Source organism: Poecilia reticulata, linkage group LG5 (genome assembly GCF_000633615.1).
Source record: "Poecilia reticulata strain Guanapo linkage group LG5, Guppy_female_1.0+MT, whole genome shotgun sequence".
Taxonomy (NCBI): Eukaryota; Metazoa; Chordata; class Actinopteri; order Cyprinodontiformes; family Poeciliidae; genus Poecilia; species Poecilia reticulata.
Window position 1 is genome coordinate 3086979 of NC_024335.1, and position 18220 is coordinate 3105198.

Genomic DNA, 18220 nt, shown 5'->3' on the forward strand with positions numbered 1-18220 from the left:
TTGGCATCGGAGCCTGGAGCGCTAAGACCCGCCTCCAGGCTCTGATTGGTTGTTTCTAGGTGGCGCTGGCAGAAGGAGGTTGATTTTTCCATAACATACCGACTGTCACAACAGTTTCAACACATAAAAAAATATTTTTTACATAAATTTAGACTGCAGCTTTAATGTGGAGAACCTCATAAATCTTATAGAAGCACAACCATGAATTTGTGCTGCACAAAGTTTGACAGCAATTCCGTTAAGTTTGAAGAACTTCGCCCGTTTTTACCCGTCACCGTGCATTTGCTGGCGTCTCCAGTCGCCGTGGCGCGGACTCTGTAGGGCGACGCCGGGATGTCGTCGCCGCCGTACTTTATGACGATGGTGTAGCGCCCGGTCCGGTCGGGGACGTAGGACACCGTGTAGGTACCGTCATTGTTGTCATGGATACTGGGCTGCTTGGGTTTCCCATCCTGGTCCTGCGGCGGACAAACGCATTGAGACGCAGCCCTTTCTGGTTACCGTGTGAACGCGAGCGGGTTACTCACCGTGATGAGCACGCTCAGCTGGCCCTGGCCGGCGTCTCTGGCGTCGATGTTGAACTGGACCGGGAAGCTGGCGGGGACGCCGCTGGTCAGCCCGGGGCCGCTGGCACGCACTTTACTGGCGTCATGGGTCGGCAGAACTCTGAACTTGAAGGGACTGAAGGGATCAGATGAAACAACAGGTATGAGTTGAATTCAACCAGAGAATCTCGGTAAAAATGCCTCATTTCGGATTACAGAAGCTTTATTTTGAAAACCCTCTGCGATCGTTTCCTTTGGTCGCCAACTGAACCGACTGTCTTGGATTAATTTGAATCAAGACTCTCTTGTCTTGGTAAATTTTTCTTGGTGATAAATTGTCCCAGAGGTTATTGCGATTTTCAAGTAACATAATAGCAGTAGCATATGACAATATAATTAATAGCAATAGCTTAATAATCTTGTAATAATAATCTAGTTATTTTGCTTTGAATATGAAGATATTTTTCATACTTTTCCTTTAAATGTAGAAGAAACTGCAAAGCCAGATGTTTATTTCAGAAAGTCTTAAATTAAGTGGTTTAATTCAATAAAATCAGTCATTCAGATGAAATTGGAAGTTAAACAAATTAAACATGGTGATGATGTGAAGCGTTTAATACTCCCAGTGTGTGTGTGTGTGTGTACCTGCGTGGAACGTCCTCGTCTGCGTATTTGACGGAGATGGAGTACGGTCCCTCCACGGTCGGCGTATACGACACGCCGTGGGTCCCGTCGCCGTTGTCCGTCACCTCCACCGGCTCCGCCAGCCCCTTCGGACCCGTGACGGCCACCGCCAGCGGCGCCTCGCCGGCCTTCCTGCAGTCCACACTGAAGGATTGTGGGATATTTGCCCTGACTCCCGACGCCACACCTGGACCCGACACCTTGACTTTGCTGGAGTCGACCACGGCTTTCACCGGGACCTTAAACGGACTTCCTGCAAAATGAAAATATGAACTAATGAGGGTTTTAAATGCACAATACAGGTAGGAACTTTAAAAAAGTATCTTTTCCCATATTTTTAAAAAATATCACTTTGGTCAAAATATGGTGAAAGACAGATTATTTGTAAACACTGAAAGGAGTGCAGCGGTGTCCAAAATGCGGTTCAGGGGCCGTTTCTGGTCCAGGGCAGCTGCTTGATTAAAATCTTCTGACAATAGAAAATGTTACAAAGTATTTATCTTTTAAAAACCAACATTTCATGGCAAACAGAACCAAATTACTGCTTTAAACTTTGGTAAAAACGGGAAGAGTTAAAAGGAAAAAAAAGACAAATCCTGTTCTTACAATATGGCAAATCTGCAAAATCTTTTTTTAATTTTGGCTCTACAGTGATGCCCTTCCTTGTTAAACATATTGAAGGATTAATTTATTGTTGAACAGGAAGAAAAAACTAAATTTTTTTTGTGATTTTTTTCCCCTCTTATATAAGATTTTGGTATTTTAATGGATGTTCAAAACAAAATCAGTTTAAAAATCTCCAACAAATCCTCGTTTTACGTCCTGCTCATGTGCTGCAGATGTGTTCAGACGTCGTGACACCTCCAGCCGGCAGAGCAAACATCAGAACCACGAACCGGCGGCGGCAGCGGCGGCTCATTAAAGGTGTTAAACACGCCACACGAAGTCAGTAAAACCGAGCCGCGTCTTTCCCGTCGGAGCCAAAAACCTCTCGGCCACATCTTTGAAGCATTAAAGTCGATCGCTGGGCACGAGTTTAACGAGACAAAAACAATCCGACAACCTCAGAACATGAGGCGGAAATGAGGCCCGAGCCATCAAAGTTTGTTTACGTTCAAGGCGAACGCAGATGGGAGCGAGTGTTTAATTCCTCTTCGTCTCGTCATAATCATCATAATCCCCACAAAGTAAAGAAAATCATCTGAAATCCGGATTTTAACGAGAACATCTGCTAACGCTGAGCCGGCGTCAGCCTCACCTGGGATGTGCTCGCCTCCGTAGGTGATGTTGACGTCGTAGAGGCCCGGCGTGAGCGGAACGTACTCCACGCTGCAGCTGCCATCTTTGTTGTCTTTGCACGACATCTTGGACTCGGACGGACCCTCCACGGTGATGCCCAGGCCGCCGATTCCTGCGCCCCTGTGAGGAGAAACGACGCCATGACGGTGGAGAACAGGTCGAGCAAAGACGCCATCTTATGGTTTACAATAGAGATGGGAAAGTTTTACAATCTCACGACTCGATTCTGATTTCTGGAGCCACAATTTGATTCAAAAATCTGTTTTTTTTTTATTTAAAAATAATTATTTCTGCTTTAAACCATCAGTGTTCAAAGGATTCTCATGATCTACTTTATAATAATATTTGTTTAATATTTAATACATTTTTTTGGTTGTTGCAGATTTAATTTTTTGGAAAATTTGTATTTTAACAGTGATGTCAGCACACAGAGGGCGGCCATCTTGTTTTACAGCTTCTGTTTATGGAACTTTAAAAGGTCAGAGGTCAGCTCTACGACGAAGATAAAAACTTCAGTAAAGAGAAAAGCTGATTTTTCTGATGAAGACGTAATTCTGCTTTGTAACCGGTGACGCTGCGCAGCACCTGGTGATGATGTTGAAGGTGTTGTTCTGGTCCGTCAGTCCCTGCTGCAGACCCGGCCCGGTCGCCACCACCCTGCTGGGGTCGCAGCCCTCCGTCACAGAGACTCTGAACGGACTCTTGGGAACCGGCGTGTCGTCGTACAGGACGCTGACGCTGTGGACGCCTGGGAAAACAAACCAGGCGCTTCAGAACCAGCAGTCCAGCAGGTGAACGGGTCGAGCCTCGCCCCGCAGCGGTACCGTTCTCGAAGGGCGTGTACTCGACGCTGTAGGTCCCGTCGGCCTGGTCGGTGACCACACACTCCGTCAGAGCGCCGGACGGATTCTTGACCTCGGCCTTCACATGCTCTCCTCCTCGCCGGGTCAAAGGTCGGGCGTCCACTGTGAAATCCGTGGTGGCTTCTCTGAAAACGGCTGCAGAGGAAATTTAAAGTCGTTACACTTGAATTTTAGTGACTTTTTCCCCCCCAAACGAATCGGTTCCAGCCGCACACCTTGGCCCTCGACGCCGGGCCCAAACACTTTGACCTTGGAGGTGTCGACCGCAGGATCCACCATGACCTTGGCCGGGAAGCCTGGCACGGATTTACCTCCGTACTTCAGCATCAGGGTGTACATGCCGGAGGTCAGGGGCACGTAGGTCACCGTGTACGTCCCGTCCTGGTTGTCCACCACCTCCGTCTTTGCTTTCATGCCTGGAATACAGAAAAAATGTCTTTCAAGGACAAAACGCCATATTTAGGACGATTCCTTCGTCCTCACGCCGAAACGTTTCACCCATCCTGCTTTAAATCAGTTTGAGCTCCAAAAACTGGACGAGAATATCAATGTTCAGATCTTAGCACAGATTTTTATGCATTTTTCCTCTTTCGCTACATGCATGAAATAAAATGGTGTTTTTTTTAAATTACCACCAATTTCACATTCTAGACATTAAAAATATTAAATCTGTATTTTAACAAAAGGTTATGTAGCTTTTCTACTCTATAAAGTTTTATTTTTACGGCCTGAAGGCGAATCGTCTCTTTGGTTTTCAAATGTTGCAGATGTTTGGCTACATAAAGGAGCCCGAATATAAATTTATGGCACACTTTTATAAATAAAATAAATAAAAACGCTTTCAACTGGACGTTCTGTTCATCTTTTACAGAAATCTCAAACTATGAAGGCTTGTTGAAACGTGATCAAATTAAAATTTAAACACTTTCTCAGACAGAAATGAGTTTGAACTACTGATTTAATTAACTTTAACACAAATGGATTAGTTTGGATAATGTGATGCCTCAAATGCTACTTTATATATAAAATAAAATAAACTAGTTTCACTTCTTCACATGAGAATCTTGCACATTTTCCAGCGTTGAGTGATAAACGTAAATAATTATGTCCAAGTATAAAAAGTTATACAGCTTGCTTTGTGGGACGAATCAGCCAGATGACTGATTTAATCTAATAAATTTAAGTTCCATCAAATTTTTATATTATGCATCATTATTTATTTATTTATTTATTTATTTATTTATTTATTTATTAATTATTTTGCTCAATTTCTGTGTTTTAAATGTGCAGCTGAATTACAATAAAGTTGTTTTTTCTCTGCAGGACATTTCAGCCTTTCCCTCAATTTAAATCCGCTGTATTAATATCTGATGAGAACTTTTACCCAGAAGCCTCGCTGCTTCTTCGCTGAACACACTTTGACCCGGGTGGCCGTTTCACGAGCCGGTCTTACCTGAGCCCGGTCCAGACTCCGGCGCCGCGTCCAGGCTGAGCTGACCCGGCCCGGCCCGAGAGCAGTCCACGTTCAGAACGCTGATCTCTCCAACCTGCGAACGCCAGGCCCAGATTACGTCTTCACTTCCGATACCGATGTGAGAGATTTGGTATGAAACAATACCGATAACCCGATACAGGAAAGCAGCTGATTGGCTTAAAATGTTTCTTTTTTTAAATGTATTAAATTACAAATTTATAAATCTGCACCATTAAATACACCAACAGCTTCACGAAACATGTAAAAACAAGTTTAATTTGTTCAGTCAGTGCAATTAGGAGAATAAATGCTAATATAAAATAAAACTACATGTACAAAATAAACTACAAAAAAAATGATTAGGAATTTCCAATAATAAATAATGAAGCATGGCGTCGCTGAGCATAAAGCGTAGAGTTAGACTGAACAGATCTGCCCTCATGGATCAGGAACACCGTCATCGATAACCGATCCATAACTTCTCAATATTGGGATCAATATAGATATTCATATCGGATCAATGCATCTTTAGTTTGGACTAAAACTTGAACTCCAGATGGCTGAACAATAAACGCAGCAGAAAAGTCTCACCTTCGCCTTCTTCAGCCCCGACCCCGAGGCGACCACCTTGGAGGGGTCAAAGGGCATCTGGATGTCGGCTCTGAAGGGCGAGCCGGGGATGTGGACGTTTTCAAACAGGATGTTGACCAGGTAGTCTCCGGGCTCGGTGGGCAGGTAGGAGACGGAGCAGGTGCCGTCGCCGTTGTCCGAACACTCGATCTTCGCCTCGGTCGGACCCTCCACCGTCAGGCCCAGACCGCCGGTTCCGGCCCCCTTCGTGTCGATGGTGAACTCGGCCGGGTCGCCGACCAAACCTCCCTTCAGCCCGGGACCGAACGCCTTCACCTGGAACCACAACAGACCGACGGTTTGAGGAGGCGAATCTAGTGCTGCGAAACTGATCATAAAATCTGATTCAACATTTTAAAGTTCCAATTTTCTGCTTTTGATTTAAATTTAGTTTATTTGTGTATTTTTATATTACACTGCATTCAATAAACTATTACTAAATATAAAGTTATGTGCAAATTAAACATTAAAAATGACTACAAATATTCAGAAACGCTTAAATCAACATTTCTCAATATCAACCTTTACATAAAAATAAAACTTGCATTAGGTAATGGGCAGTAAAAGCACTCCTAAACGCTACTCGAGTAAATGTAACTAGTTATGACCCACCTCTCCAAATAATTAAAAAGTTACTTTAACCTTATAGCACTAATAAATGTTAGCTGTGCTAACACTAAATAGCTACACCAACACTGTATATAGTAGAAGCTAATGCTAACGCGCTAACTTCAATTTAAATTTAATCTGCTTTTAAAAACTAAACCCCATCGGCACCAAGCTGATCTTGATCTCATCCACATGTTCCGCAGATATTTATGTTTATTTCTCACTCCGTTTTATTTTATTCCTGTTGGTTTCTTGCTTTAAATAAAGTTATTGGAAAAAGCAAAAGTGAAGAGAGGAAACAGAAGTGCTGCACAAAGTGGCTTCAAAATAAAAGCGTTAATATAAATGTCTAAATACCAAAACATCAACACAGAAACTTTAACAGACGCAAAAAAGCCAGGTAAATTAGCGCTTAGCGATTTAGTGCCAAGTGCGCTAAACGTTTTCAAAGCTAGCAAAACGGCTAAATATTAGCTCTGCTGTTAGCAGATGGTTTCTTTATGGTTCAGACCAGACAGAATAGTTGTCAGGTTTCCTGCTTGGCGCTCACCTTGCTGGGGTCTGGAGGCAGCTGGGCCTCCACAGGGAAGGGGCTTCCCGGGACGGGGTGCCCGTCGTAGGACACGTTGACGGCGTAGACGCCCTCCTCTGTCGGGGTGTAGCGGACCAAGCTGACGGCTGCCCTCCCCGGCTGGGGCTCCACTTTACAAGGCACCGCTCTCTGGCTCGGACTCAGCTGGAAACAACAGCAGGAGCGGAAAGGGCTTCGTCGTCATCATCAGCATCGAGTTAAAGAGCTATAAAAGCTTAAACTGCAGCGTTGGTACCGACCACTTCCACCTCCAGCTGACCCTGGCCTCCGGCGCCCTGGGTGTCCACCAGGAACTGCTGCTCCTCGTTCACCTCCACCCCTGCAATGCGTTCAGGAAGCAGACGGGTTCAGCTACACGCTCAGAAACATGACCCACTCGTTTTACTGACGCAAAATAATAACATTTCAGAAAATATAAAGAAGGGATGAAGCGATTAATCGCGATGAATCAATTACTGAAATAATTAGCAATCAATCAGTATACAGACTGGAAAAAAGTCGATGTTGAAACAATAACACAATCAGTAATATATTCTACCCAGAACTCAAGTTTCATAGCTTCACCTGGTTCAAATTTTGTAAAAATAAATAAAATCCAATTTTTTACATTAAATTTTTATTCTGTTGAAAAAAAAAAAAATCCTATTTTCTTTATTTGTTTAGGAATCCAGTTACTGATCAGAAAAATAAAACAGATCAGCCCTACAGAGGTATCGACGTCAAGCCGGGCAGAAAGCGCTGAACTCATTTTGTTCTGCAGACGCTTCCTGTGTTAAATGATCAAACATTCACTAAAGGTCATTATGTTGTTGCATTTTAGGCAATAAAATGTTAAATTTTTCACCAGATTAATCAATATCTTTAGCAATCACTCGCTGCAGAAGCTAAAACTATCAGATGAAACTCCTGATAGCTCAGAGTGTCGGACGGTCCCTGAACGCCTCACAGCCTCCAGTAAAAAAAACGTCTCACTTCCGTCCAGGTTGTCCACGGAGACTTTGCTGAGGTCCAGCGGAGCGGCGACGCCGACCGTGAAGGGGCTGCTGGAAATGGGGTCACCGCCAAAGGTCACCACGATGGTCATCTCCCCCTGCAGACACCCAGAGCATGAGCTCAAACACGCCGCTGTCTCACTGCAGACCGAGTTCGTTTCTGCTAGTAAAAGTTTCCAGTAAGAATCCAAAGAGCATCAATGCTGTGCGGCCCGGCGTACCTGCTGCACAGGTGTGTACTTGACGGTGTGAGAGTAGTCGTAGTTGTCGATGATGTCGAAGTCTTTCACCGACGAGGAGAAGGCGACGTCCAGCGGCGCTTTGCCAGCTCCTTTGGTTACCACGGTAAAATGGGTCGGCTTACCGCTCTCCACACCTGCACAGGTGGAGAGACGGAAAACGGTTCAAGACGAGCAGCAGAGATACGACAGGTAACGATCCGATTAATCTAGTCTTTAAATAATGGTCGACTAAGTTAGTGATCAGTTAATTGATAACTGGAGGAAACAGAAATTAGCTGAAATAACAACACAGTTAAAAAAACATTTGTAGATATGATCTGGACAACAGAGTATTAAAGCCATTTTAATAAAATATTATGGGAATAAAGTCATAAATATAAATAAAACAAAAAATACTGGAATGAAGTCGGAACAGATTAGGATAAATTGGAATTTAATTCTCGTAGTATGACGCCATTATTGTGATTTTATTAAATGTTTTTGTAATTTTTCACTGTAGTTCCACTCAGAAAACCAATAGAGGCAGTTTTTACTTTTTGCTTCAAAGTAAAAAAAACAAAAAAAACATTGACTAGCACCTTTTGCTATCCAGTTATTGATCATTTAATTACAAGATTAAACCGATCAGCTGTATTTATGTTATCCTTTGCTCTAAACTATCAAGAATTCACTAAAGGAATTGTATGTTTCTGCATTTAAGGCAATAAAATATTTTCTTATTTAGAAAAGAATGTGAATCATTTGTTATTTGCATTTTTAACGCATTTCTGACATTGTAAAAAAAATATAAGAAATCAGATTTAAAAATGTACACATTTCTGTAACTGACTGTCAGAACAGCCGATTAATCGTCAGAACAGCCGATTAATCGTCAAAATAAATCGATTAATCGCCACAGAACGGCCGATTAATCGCCACAGAACGGCCGATTAATCGTCAGAACGGCCGATTAATCGTCAGAATAAATTGATTGCTAAAATAATCGTGCATTGCTGAAGCTGCTAAAACCGTCCAGCCTCTGCAGAAGCGGAGCGAGGTTCCTCACCGGTCGGGGCGAGTCCCGGACCTTTGGCCTTAACCTTCGAAGCATCGTGAGACGGCTCCACTTTCACCATGAACGGACTGTGAGGGACTTCCTGGAAATCATCCAAGTGCAAATAAATTACATCACAAACCTTAAGAAGCTGCTAGCTTGGCGTTCGGAGCTTTGCTCGCACCTTGTCGGTGAACATGACCTTCACCGTCAGCCTGCCCGCAGCAGGAGGGACGTATTTGACGGTGAACGTGTCGTTGGCGTTGGGAATGATGTCAAAGTCCACGTCGGCCTCCTGGTCACCGTCTGTGCTGGAGTCCCACTTGATGCCCACGCTGACGTCCCCTGAACACAAACAGAACAAACCAGCTGCATAACCCGAAACCCAGGGGGGCCCCTTTCAGGTGTAGAGACAGTTTCTGCCTCTAGGGGGAGCCGGCCGGTTTCACCAACACCTGAAACACTCCGGATGCTGCAGGTTTTCCAGTAATATAAATAAACAGAGCGAGAAATTCCAAGAATGAAGAGCCGACCGAGAGAGAAACCGATGGCAGCTGGGAGATTTTCACTTTCTCCAGGTGAGTTTATGTTTATCTCAACACAACAGAGACCAAAACCAAAACAGCCTCCGACTCTGATCAGCTGATGAAACAGCCGAATAGATGAAGTCGGACCGTTTTCTCTGGGTTCTTGTTCGAGAGTCACATTGTAATCGTTTTGTTTACGTAACTTGTTGGTTCAGAGAAAATGTGGGGAAAGGTTGAGGAAAAAAAGCTTCAAAAACAATGAAAATATCTGCAGATTTGTAACCCGGCTTCATTTCTTGGCTCCTAATAAGAGTTTTAATTTCCCCAAAAACTAATTTTTAAAGTGTTTCAGGACGTTTTTGTCCCCTAATCGTTGACTGTTAATGATGAACATGAGGGAGTGTGAGCAGGTGATGAAGGACGACGTGTGTGTTGCTCAGGGCGTGAATTTCTTGCAGGCATGTTTCAGGGTCATGAAGGTGTGTCTGTGCGTGTGTGTGTGTGTGTGTGTGTGTGTGTGTGTCGTACCGTCTCCGGCTCCTGAACAATCCACGGTGAAGTGTGTCGGTTCGTTGGCCTTAAGCCCGCTTCGCTCCACTCCGGGACCGAACACCTTCACCTTGCTGGGGTGACTTCCTTTTCCCACGTTCACCTGCAAACACACACACACGCGCACACACACACACACACACACACACCTCTTTAATTAAAGCAACATTTACAGGGATTCATGAGGAATGTTCTCAGAATACAAAACAACTTGTCCCTTCACAATAAAAGCACTTTTAAATGCATCCGATGGACTTTGATGCTGAAATAAAATTTTACAATCAGGAATTCAATAATTTTTTAGTTTGAAAAGTTTTAACCTACAGCTGCAGATTTAAACTTCAAGCTTCTGACCCAACAGAACCAGAATCACAACCAGACTATAAATGCATCAGTTTTAGTCAATTTTTAAACTTTACAACTAAAAAAATTGTAATTATGTTTAAATTTAATGCTCATATTTCAGCTTTTTGCTGGTTTATTCCCATTAATTTGATGATTTCTTTGAAACACCCTTAACATTTAAATATTCAGGATAAAATTTGTGTTTTAATACTCAATATAATAAAAATTGATGCTGGTGAAATAAAATATGATGAAAAGAGACATTAGAACTGCAGATAAATATTAAAAAGCCAAATATATTAGATTCTGGTTCCATAAAGTAAAACTTGTTTTCTTTCAGGTGACAGGATTTATTCAGATTTTCTCAAAACTCTTCAAACAAATGTTTTTTTTCCCCCTTTTTACATCTTTAGATTCTTAACAACTCAAGTTAAATCACAGTAATTATGATTTAAATCAGCATTTCATACTTTAAATGAATTAATGGAGAATAATAACCAGGTAAAAACAAAACAAAAGAGCCAAACGACGGTAAAACATTTAACCTTTATTTTTTAAACCAATTTAACTTTCATTTGATTTACTGATTAAAGTAAAATTATTTCAGTACAGTGAGTGAATAAGATCTGAATCAACATGTCGGAACAAAAAACACAAAAATGAATAAAACTGAAATTTTAAACGATTCGGCATCTAAGTTATTATTAAACGTTCAGTTCACCAGCCGTCCTTCAGGCCAGTCCGGGTTATAAAACCAGTTGGAAAGGAAACGTGCAGCTTTTAAACTTTTTGAAATGTTTGGACCTTGACGCTGGACTCGGAGCTGCTTGGATCCGTAATCCTGATCCAAATGTTGGTTTTTATTACAGAGAAACTTCTATAACTACTCAGATTCTTCTTCTGCTCCTCCTCATTTAGATAATTCGAGTGTCTCTTGCCAACTTCTGATTTCTGTTGGCATCGTCAGAAATTCCTGAACGATGTGCAAGCACTCGGCGCATTTACAGTTTCTCGTGAGATTACGCTGCAGGTGAAACCAGGACGCAGAGCAAGAGGACAGCTGATGAACTGATGATGTTGGTGCACAGAGGAGTGGTTAGTAAACATTAACTGCACAAAGAAAACCTTTTCCACTCAGATTTAAGGACACACCGTGAACTGAATACACATGGAAAATCTACGTTCATTTTCCATTCATCATCAATCTTAGAATGACAAATTGAGTGGAAAAGGTTTTCATTCGACAGTAAAAAAAAAAGGTGTGAAAGCTCCACTTATCTGAACCTCTCAGGTTTTAAAAACCAGAAATTTCGGCTCCTGTGCTTCTGGCGATTTGGCCACAGATTTCAGGAGCGTTTCAAAACGCAGACAAGCTGCTGCATCGCAAATGTTTTCCCACTCGATGAAAACAAAAGCAGCTCAGGGTTTAAGTGATTTTAAAACTCAAAGATCCTCTATGTGTGAAGAGCCTCCACTCTGCTCCGACTCCCAGATGTAAACTCTCACTGGTTCATTTCAACATGTTGTTCAGTCCTTCCAGGTTTTCATGGTTTTTATTTTTTGGTGATACTTTTAGAAATATTTGCAATAAATTTTCCTCATTAAACCATTTTAAAAAAGTAATTTATTGCAAAATGTGCAAAAATATTTTCCTCACTTTCAAGGAAAACAGAGTAAACGTGACTTTTGTCTCAACTGCGGATTATAACTCGACATCAAGTGAAGTAGAAGTAAGAGATACTGCCACCTATTGGTGGGAGTTATCACCTAAACTCAACGTTTAAGGACAATTTGCATTAAATTTATAACTTCATTAGCGCATAAAATGCAGGGATTTGTTGATTTTGTGTTTTGATTTTGATTATTTTGTGAAGAATAGCACAGGTTGAAAATAAAATAATTTCTGTGATTAGATTCGAGTCACAAAAGGTTCAGGTGAGTGAAACTTAAAAAGTTACACTTAAAAACAATAAAACTACATTCATAGGGATTACAGTGCAGACATGTGTGGTCAGTGCATGAAGAGTGAGACAAACAGACAGTACAGCCGAGTTAACAGGACAAAACAAATTCACAGCGTGTAAAAATAAAAGCTTCCGAGATATTTTTTGATCAGTAGTTGAACATAAAGGACAGCCGACACATCTGGACAAAAATCAAGATGTTTAATTCAGAAACTTGTTTTAGCTGAATAGTTCAGTCAGTAACTTCAGTAAATACTATTAAAATAAAACACCTGCCAAACAAATAAATCACTTTAACCCGCAGAAACCGACTCACCTGCATTTATTCAGGTTTCTGCAAAACCAATCAGGATAAATTAAGACTGTAATTAAAAAACGGTGAAGGAGGTTCAAGGATTTCACTGGATAATTAAAACCTAAAGACAACATTTTATGTCTCGTTTTGTTCAAAGGCGACTTTGAGACCAAACTGAGTATAAAGACCGTGCACTGCAAAAACACAAAGTATTTTTGGTCTAATTTAGTGCAAATATCTGAAACCTCATTGAATTAAGACAAACCTAACTTATTAACTTTAAGGAAAATCTTTAATATTGATTAAAAAGTAAAAATTTCCACCGAAATCATTTCTCTTACGAGAGATTTTAATAATGTCGATAACCAGCCATAGGAACTAATACTTCTTTATCACTATTTAAAGAGGCGGTTTTACATATTTTCCAGGTACGAAATCAAGTAACTATGTTAACTTTGTCATAAAAATGCTGTATATATCAAACATGACTTAAAACAAACTTTACTTCTTGATTAAAATTGGGTCTCCGTCTCTTTAAAAACCCCTGAAGCTCCACCTTCTTCAAAACATGGCTCCTCTATTAACCCTTTAACAACGTTTTTACCGCCGTTACTCCAAGAAGCAGCTCCTACAACGAGCTCAGCAGCTCCCCACCAGGTGTTTGCTAATTGCTGCTGGCTAGTCTGAAGGAGCTGAGAGGGAGGAGCTTAGTCTCAAAGGCGGGGCCAAGTCCAACCAGGCATTTTGCACAGCTGAACGGTTGCCATGGAGATTAAGGCAGGTATGTTTTTGATGAGGGAACAACATTAAAATAATGTAAAGCTAAAAAAAAAGATTTTACATTACGCTGCTCTTTAAAATAACATTTAGCTTAGAAGCTACATGCGAGTTAAGTTTTGTCTCATTTCAAGATTTATACGACATTTGCACTGGAAACTAGATGGAAATGCTCAGTAAGATTTTGTGTTTTTACAGCGTAAACATGAGGAAGTACCTGGTGCATACATCGGTTTATTTAAAGCAGTGGTCCCCAAACTACGGCCCGCGGGCCGGATCCTGCCCGCCTCCACATTTGGTCCGGCCCCCTGAACAATACCAGAGAGCATTCAGAATTTTTTTCGACCACCAGGGGGCTCTTTAGCAGGAAGTGTGTCCTGTAAACAGTGGGTGTTTTGTTTTGCATGGCTCATTGCTGCCATCTGTTGGTCTTTTAGGGAACTGCTTGACTTTTATGTTATTTAACATAAAAGTTATTTAACATAAGTCAAGCAGTGAGCATATAAGGAATTCATATGTTAAAGTTACTTTCCCTCAATGAAATATATACTAGTCAGTCCCAGTGACCATTTCACTAATGGTTTTTGCCCATGTGCTTTCTGGGTACAAATCAATCGAGAAACGCGCAACCCCCCCCATCCCCCCCGTCAACAATTTCCGGCAGCGCAGGTGATAAACGTGCAACACATTTTCTGTTACAAACCGACTCCGGCCCCCCACCAGAGAAGGGAAAAGTTATGTGGCCCTCACAGGAAAAAGTTTGGGGACCCCTGCTTTAAAGCTTACAGGTGTTTGCAGAACCGCCTCCACGGCTCGGTATCTACCTCCTAATACCTGAACCTCTGCTCAGTGCAAGTCGTGATGATGATCAGAGGTTTCCTGGTTTTTCTGCCTCCAGCTGAACTTGTGATCAAAAGTCGCTCTGACTCGACCGTTTCTAGCGCCTCGACCCGCTCGCTGCGTCTGAGCAGCGTTACGCTACTTCCTGCGGCAAGGAGGGGCTGCTGGGATTGGCTGCTTACCCGGAAGGGGCTGTTGGGGACGCCGACTCCGGCCCAGCTGACGGACACGGTGTGCTTCAGAGAGGAGGCGGGCGTGTAGCAGCACTGGTACAGACCTTCCCCTTTGCTCCTCACCTTCACCTCCACAGGAAGCCCCTCTGCGTCCTGAACACACAGACAGCAACAGGCCGATCACATGATGCATGTTTAACGCCCTTACAAATCCAGCAGTTCATCCCAGACCAGTGACTAGTCAGAGAAATCAGCCATCCTGTTTGGTTCTTTTGGACATCTATAATGTCTTCCAGTTCGGACCCATTTTACTTCCTTGACCCGTGTAGGATGGGTTCATTACATTTTATTGGACAAAATGATTCTTGAGATTAAAACCTGCCCAGTTCTGCCTGCATTGAGATGTTCCTGTCACTTTAAAACCAACAAGTCTTAAATCTTAAAATATTTAAGACTTTTAAGACTTAAATCTTAAAGATTTAAGATTTAAGTCTTGAATCTTTTTAAGACTTAAAATGATTCAAGTCTTTTTAAGTCTTAAATCTTAAAAAGATTTAAGACTTTTCAAGTCTGAAATCTTTTAAGTCTTAAATCTTAAAATATTTAAGACTTAAATCTTAAAGATTTAAGTCAAATATTTCTAAGACTTAAAAAGATTTAAGTCTTTTTAAGTCTTAAAAAGTCTTAAATCTTAAAAAGATTTGACTTGATCTAACGCAGCTTCAAGAGGAATCAGAGTTTGAGCGTTTCGAGGCTCCCACCTGAGCGGTGATCTTCAGAGGCCCTTTCCCGGCGTCTTCTGCCTCCACCGTGAACTCGGCCAGCTGGTCCACCTGGCAGCCGGTCGGTTCCAGGCCCGGCCCGTAAGCCCGGACCTGAAAACAGAGAAAAGAAGATCAAGATCTCCCCCAACGTTACAAACTATGGGGAAAATACTCCAGTCTTCTCTACTTGGGATGCAGGCCATCGACTAATGAGTTAAACTGAAGCTGATGAACTTAATCGACTCACGACTAACTGACAAGCGGTGAGTTTCTCTTGCATCAAGAGACATGAGGGTCTCTAGGAGTTCATCAAGCTTACATTTCAACACAGAACCACTTGCAGAGCTCCGTTTGGAGCGCTTTAGTTTCCCGTTCTGGGATATCGCCGCCATCTTTGATTCTGTATCAACTGGCCCTGATCAGCTGCGCCCTCTACTGGATGGAGGCCAAACTACAACACTGAAATAAGGCCTATGAAGCCGTTTAATTCTAAATCTAAACCCATTGGTCGTAAGTAATCTGTGCATTTTGCTCGTCGTCGTCGTCTCTCTGACCTTCTCCGGGTGGCTGGCGTTGTCGTCGGGGACGATGTGGGCCATGAAGGGGCTGAGCTCGATGTCCTCTTCGTCGCAAGTCACATGGACGGCGTATTCCCCGGCTTCTGTCGGCCAGTAGCGAACGTCACACGACCCGTCGTTTTTATCCTCGCACTCGATTTTAGCCTGGGACGGACCTTCGATGGCGAAACCTGGAAGCACCCAGCAAATCAGAGCAGAGAGGATGAAAAAATAAATAACATCTGGCAGCAAGAAACGCTGATGATTAGGTGGATAATTACAGGGGAGTGAAACAAACTTACCAAGAACTCCGACGTCGGTGCCGATGGACTCCACCACAAAGGTTGCAGGTTTACCCACAATGCCGCCCTTCAACCCAGGACCCCAGGCCCTGATCTGCTGAGGCCCGGCCTCCGGACTGACGGCCACGTCAAACGGACTGTTGAGGGAAAAAAAGAGGAAGAGACGAGTCAGAATGAAAGAAGAAGAAAAGCTGCAGCTCTGCTCTTCTCTCCTCACCAAGCAGAATTAATCAGCCATTTATTCATATCGTACGGAAGAAGATTAGGGCCACAAACAAGTAATTATTCTCTCCCAATTTTGAGAGAAAAATAAAAAAGTTAAATTCTGAGGGGGAAAAGTCCACATTCTTTGTGTCAGTGGACCTTTAACCTCTTCCATAACATCTTAAATCACTGCAGAAAAACATTTATATGCGTAAATAAAATTCCATCTGCATCAGGGGAATGAATGCTCATCATCCTCCTCCTGCATAATGTGGCCTTTATAACATAGGTTGGTTTTCCTTTCACTCAGTAGAAAAAGAAAGTTGCTTTTAAAATAAATCACTCTGTTGAACATATCAAGAACCTCAAACTTTCTAGTCTGTCAAACATTCAGTTCTGATTAATTAAATCCTCCAGTTTGTCTCAGAGACGCTGTGCTGCTTATATGTGCACAGAAAACAAAAAATGCATCAACAAATCAGATGCAATCCTGCAGAGCTGATGTTCGATTTGCTGCTCACCTCTTGGGGATGTGCTGACCCCCCCAGGTGATGGAGACCGTGTACTTTCCAGGACTTCTCGGGTAATACTCGTAGCAGAAAACGCCGTCCTGGCTGAGAACCTGCTTCACCGGCTCCTCGTTGCCTTCTGCAAGGGGAAACGGCCATATTCATACAAACAGCAAAAACTAATAACGTCAATTTCTTTTTTATGGGACATTTTATTGATTGAATGCAGAGAGGAAGACTCTTAAACAGTAACAGTGGAATGGCGAGCCTTCACAGATGTGGCGGATACTTTGACTGGGTCCATCTCTAATAAAGTACAACTATTAAATATTTTATATAGTAGCTCAAGAAATGTTGAAACGCTACCTGAAAGGCAAACGGTAAATATCTGTATGCTTAACTACACATGCTATGAAATTAAAGTTTTCTTTAAAACGTTTCAATTTCCAGTTTCTGCCACTTGGGGCAGCATTCTGGTCGCCTTTTCATCCAACAAGCTTAGAAATCATAAAAACTGATAGGAAATTAAATTAGCTTGTTGGAATTAGATTTTATAAACCTGATTAATTAAGAAGTCAGATGATTATTCGCTACTGCTGGTTGCGTAAGTTGCTACATCAACAGTCTGTTCATGTCTGCCGTTTAATAGCGTTTAGCATTCAGAACAAGAAATCTGGCAGCAGCTGTGGAAGTTCAGAAAACTGCAGACCCACTTTACAAAAACAGGCAGACAAGAAGGAAGACTAGGAGAAAAACCTCACATTGGAGTGGATGCAGAGATAACGGCAACATTTCACAGCATGAATACAATGAAACTATTCCTGCATGATTTGGGGAAAAAAAAACTAGAACATTCTTCAAATGCCAACCAAGTCATCTCAATCTTATCTTTTATGAAATGTATTACAGTGTCTGCCTGGAACAAAATAATAAAAAGTAACTGAAAGCAGCTGCAGTGAAGACCTGACGGACTTTTGACGGAAGAGCAAATTTACTCACTGGGATCTTTGATGAGCACCTTCAGCTCTCCACTGCCGGCGTTCCTGGTGTCCACCTTGAAGTCTCCAACCTGCTTGACCCTCATCCCCGCCGGCTGCAGACCCCGACCCGTCGCCCTGCAGGCGCCTGGCATGCAGGCTGACAGACGGACAGAAAACTTAAACTGGCAGCAGTGTGTTGATCAAAACTAGGGCTGAACAACATAGCCGGAAAACACATCATGAAATAAGCATTTCATATCGATCAATAGATAATTACTGATTAGTTCGTTTTAAATATCTGAAATACTACCAAACTGGCAGCGTGACCTTTCCTCTTATCCACAACAGTAAGTGTCCAATTGGTATTAAGGAATTATGAGGCATGGTGGCAAAACCGTTGCCGGCAAACCAGAGACTGAGCGAGTTGCCGGCAAACCAGAGACTGAGCGAGTTGCCGGCAAACCAGAGACT

The 18220-nt window shown here is 42.4% G+C and overlaps 1 protein-coding gene across 1 annotated transcript in view; it reads right to left on the reverse strand.

Annotated features, from left to right (window-relative positions):
- The window catches only part of flnba (filamin B a), a gene marked incomplete at its 5' end in the record, with an annotated part of 40181 nt that overhangs the window by 15374 nt on the left and 6587 nt on the right, over positions 1-18220 (reverse strand). The window contains 22 exons of the mRNA XM_008408373.2: positions 269-458; positions 528-681; positions 1191-1482; positions 2488-2648; positions 3114-3276; positions 3353-3526; positions 3607-3807; positions 4845-4938; positions 5457-5771; positions 6655-6840; positions 6936-7015; positions 7669-7786; positions 7910-8064; positions 8976-9066; positions 9148-9308; positions 10019-10142; positions 14443-14586; positions 15195-15308; positions 15752-15945; positions 16057-16193; positions 16782-16908; positions 17769-17906. Coding sequence (XP_008406595.2) covers positions 269-458; positions 528-681; positions 1191-1482; positions 2488-2648; positions 3114-3276; positions 3353-3526; positions 3607-3807; positions 4845-4938; positions 5457-5771; positions 6655-6840; positions 6936-7015; positions 7669-7786; positions 7910-8064; positions 8976-9066; positions 9148-9308; positions 10019-10142; positions 14443-14586; positions 15195-15308; positions 15752-15945; positions 16057-16193; positions 16782-16908; positions 17769-17906 — 3513 coding nt within the window. The remainder of the gene's footprint in view (positions 1-268; positions 459-527; positions 682-1190; positions 1483-2487; positions 2649-3113; positions 3277-3352; positions 3527-3606; positions 3808-4844; positions 4939-5456; positions 5772-6654; positions 6841-6935; positions 7016-7668; positions 7787-7909; positions 8065-8975; positions 9067-9147; positions 9309-10018; positions 10143-14442; positions 14587-15194; positions 15309-15751; positions 15946-16056; positions 16194-16781; positions 16909-17768; positions 17907-18220) is intronic.